The sequence below is a fragment of the Poeciliopsis prolifica genome, unplaced genomic scaffold (assembly GCF_027474105.1).
Source record: "Poeciliopsis prolifica strain line A6 unplaced genomic scaffold, Auburn_PproV2 SCAFFOLD075, whole genome shotgun sequence".
Taxonomy (NCBI): Eukaryota; Metazoa; Chordata; class Actinopteri; order Cyprinodontiformes; family Poeciliidae; genus Poeciliopsis; species Poeciliopsis prolifica.
The window spans coordinates 867,947-870,775 of NW_026562450.1; the positions used below are offsets into that span (position 1 = coordinate 867,947).

The window sequence follows — 2,829 nt, forward strand, 5'->3', positions numbered from 1 at the left end:
ATGGATGGATGGATGGACGGACGATTTCTGATGAGCCTATTGATTTTGGTTCTGATCTTTTGGAGAGGTATTGGCTTTAAAATTGTAAGATTATGACCTCTGATCAAAGCAAGACAAGCTAGCACATTTTTCCTGTCACAAGATATTGTTGAACAGTTTGTATTGCCTTCCAAATAACTATGAGTAGATGATACAAAATTTCCCGCTGATGAATTAAAAACTAATGCACGGTCAAAGGACTCGTTGGAAACAACCAAAATTAAGGTGGAAGATTCTTTGACGTTTACTCTGCCATGATGCCATGAAACATATCCAGTCACTACATTTGCTCTGGTTAATCCCTGTGCCTCTGAATTAAGACCTAATAATTGGAGAACAAGTTTTCGAACCTCATCTTAAGCCTTTTAATGATCTGCAACAACCGTTGAAATTCCAGCTAGGCCCTGTCTACTTTAAATTAATCCGAGACCTCGTCTTGTTAAGCCAAAAGAATGACTTGGATAATTTCAAAAGTGACAAGTGAGTAGGAAGACTCACCTAAAGGGACTTCACATAGGTCATTCTAATCTATTAAGGGCATGCAGTGTGACGATCCGCACATCCAAGCTCCGATGAAAACTACTGGGGGGGGCACACCTCACGTCAAACGTAAAACCATTCAAACGTTTGTGCACTAGCTCCATGTTTGCTCTCCGTAGTTGAAGCGTCCATCTATACACACTCACACAAATAAAACATTACTGTAGGTCCTCTGTGGTCTGTGTGTAACAGTTCTTTGGTCCCCCAACACCAGAGACCAGAAATGAATAAAAACCCTGTTCAATAACCAGGCCTGCTTCATGATCTCTGTGCAGAAACATCAGCAGACATGATTGCATCCACACAAATAAACACAACTCGTGTCAACAGTCGTTTCCCCCCTCCCCCCTTTTTCATAGCGTGACTTTTTTTTAGTCAGTGTGTGTGCTGAAAGTGTGTGCATGGGCAATTTGAAGTCCAAGCTTCTCACATCTTTGTACACTAGTTCGAGTCTTTGTTGATAGATGCTTTCCGTTTATCTTTGTACATGATACATACAGTATAATCCCATTAAACATATACAGTCAATAGACATTTAGAATGTATAAAAAAATAGGAGCAAAACTAACATCTAAAAACAGATTAAGAAGATAATGGACGATGAGGGGAAATAAAACCCAAAGCGGCAAAACGGGATTTCGCCATGGAAACGACCTCTGAGGCCAAAGGAAAGAAAAGTGCTTCGCTTTCCAAGCCGAGTCGGTTCGCTTGGTGTCTCTGTGGAATGCTTACCAAAGATCCACGTTCACGGTCACAGCACGAGCAACAAAATGAGGGACATGCTCATGCCTCATCTTTGGTGGCAAGAAATAAAAAAATCCCCCATGCAGTGTGTCTTTGCTCAATCTGGCACTTCGCTGTTGGGCTGCTATGCTATTGCATTCAACGTGGAGAGGAAAATGGAGCCACAATGTCCGAGTTTACCTTCCTCAGTTTTCCCATCGCAAAACCGATGCCCGATCCTCTTCTTCGTAGAGCCCTACAGGTGTTACACCTGTAAAGCAACTGAATCACAGGCAGATTTTGTAATTGTATTCCAATTATTTCTTGAATGATGTTGATTCCTTGCCCTCAGTGGTGTTGTGGTAAATTGGTATCGCTGCAGATTCAGATGGGATTGGGATCTGTTGTTAATGCCAAACCAAAAGGACTGGAGATATATCCACCGTATATCTCTACATTCCCAGCGTCATCTCCACCAGTCAGTCTGTCTATACGTTTTTCTTACTACACAGGAGTTTTTCTTCATATCTATATACTGTATAGTTTAAAAAAACAACCTCTTCTGATGAGTTTGACAGTCAAACACTGAGCTCCAACCCAAGAAGGCACCATTTTTTCCAAAAAATGTGCTCCAATTTCTTTGGACAATCCAAAATGGTCAATCAGAGGTTGGAAAGCTCAGGACCCGTCCCCTGTGTGTGGCAGATTGTAGAGTGGGTTTGAGTTGTAGTAAACAGGATCCAGACCAGGTCAACGTCTAGAGATTGTATTTCCATTCACTGATCGTTGGGTTTGTCTGAGGCAGACTGCACCTCCCCTCCCTCAGCGGCCGATGCATTGGTGCTTGAGAATTCCGTGACACGTCGCGCGAGAGGGTTTGTGCTCTTCAGGAGCTCCATTGCGGACACCCTCGCTCCTCCACCGGAAGACTTGCTGCCTTTCTTCTGAAGCAATGCCATGAAGTTCTCGTTGCGAGAGCTCGACCTCTGGCTGCTGCCCAAGGTTAGGTTTCGATGGTCGCTCACAATGGCGCTGTGCTTCACGGGCGACACCAGGCTCTGCCGGCTGCCAAAGGAATCTGAAGGCTCCTTGCGGCCCAGAACCTTTCGCTTGGACCTGGAAGAGAGTCATGTTGGAATATGTCTTATTAACGTCTTAAATGCACTAGCTCCAAGTTTGGGAACTGGAGGCGGAACACTGACTGGTAGTTTTGGTTTTGGAGAATTTCAACATTGTCTCCTCTGTTGTTGTGATGAAACATTAACTTACTTCTTTGTTCCTAAAGCAAATTTCAGCTGCACACAATGTAAAACTATGAGCACTTGTTGCTTAGAGACTGTGCCTGCATTTATAAATGTGTCTATGAGAGAAAAGAGGACAAAGTAAGAGTCTCTGGTCAGCAATGTACATGGGGCTGTTGCTAGGGAACTCTGCACTCCAGCCTTTGGTTTTTAAAAAGCCTCTGCTTATGTGGTAAGAGGAAGATTGCGTGTGTGTGTGTGTGTGTGTGTGTGTGTGTGTGTGTGT

The 2,829-nt window shown here is 43.7% G+C and overlaps 1 protein-coding gene across 4 annotated transcripts in view; it reads right to left on the reverse strand.

Moving 5' to 3' along the window:
* Positions 1-390: 390 nt before the first annotated feature.
* Positions 391-2,829, reverse strand: part of nhsl2 (NHS-like 2) — a 113,672-nt gene continuing 111,233 nt past the window's right edge. For all 4 annotated transcript variants that reach the window (XM_055021278.1, XM_055021279.1, XM_055021280.1 and 1 more), the window contains exon 10: positions 391-2,418. In XM_055021278.1, coding sequence (XP_054877253.1) covers positions 2,079-2,418 — 340 coding nt within the window. In that variant the 3' untranslated portion in view covers positions 391-2,078. The remainder of the gene's footprint in view (positions 2,419-2,829) is intronic.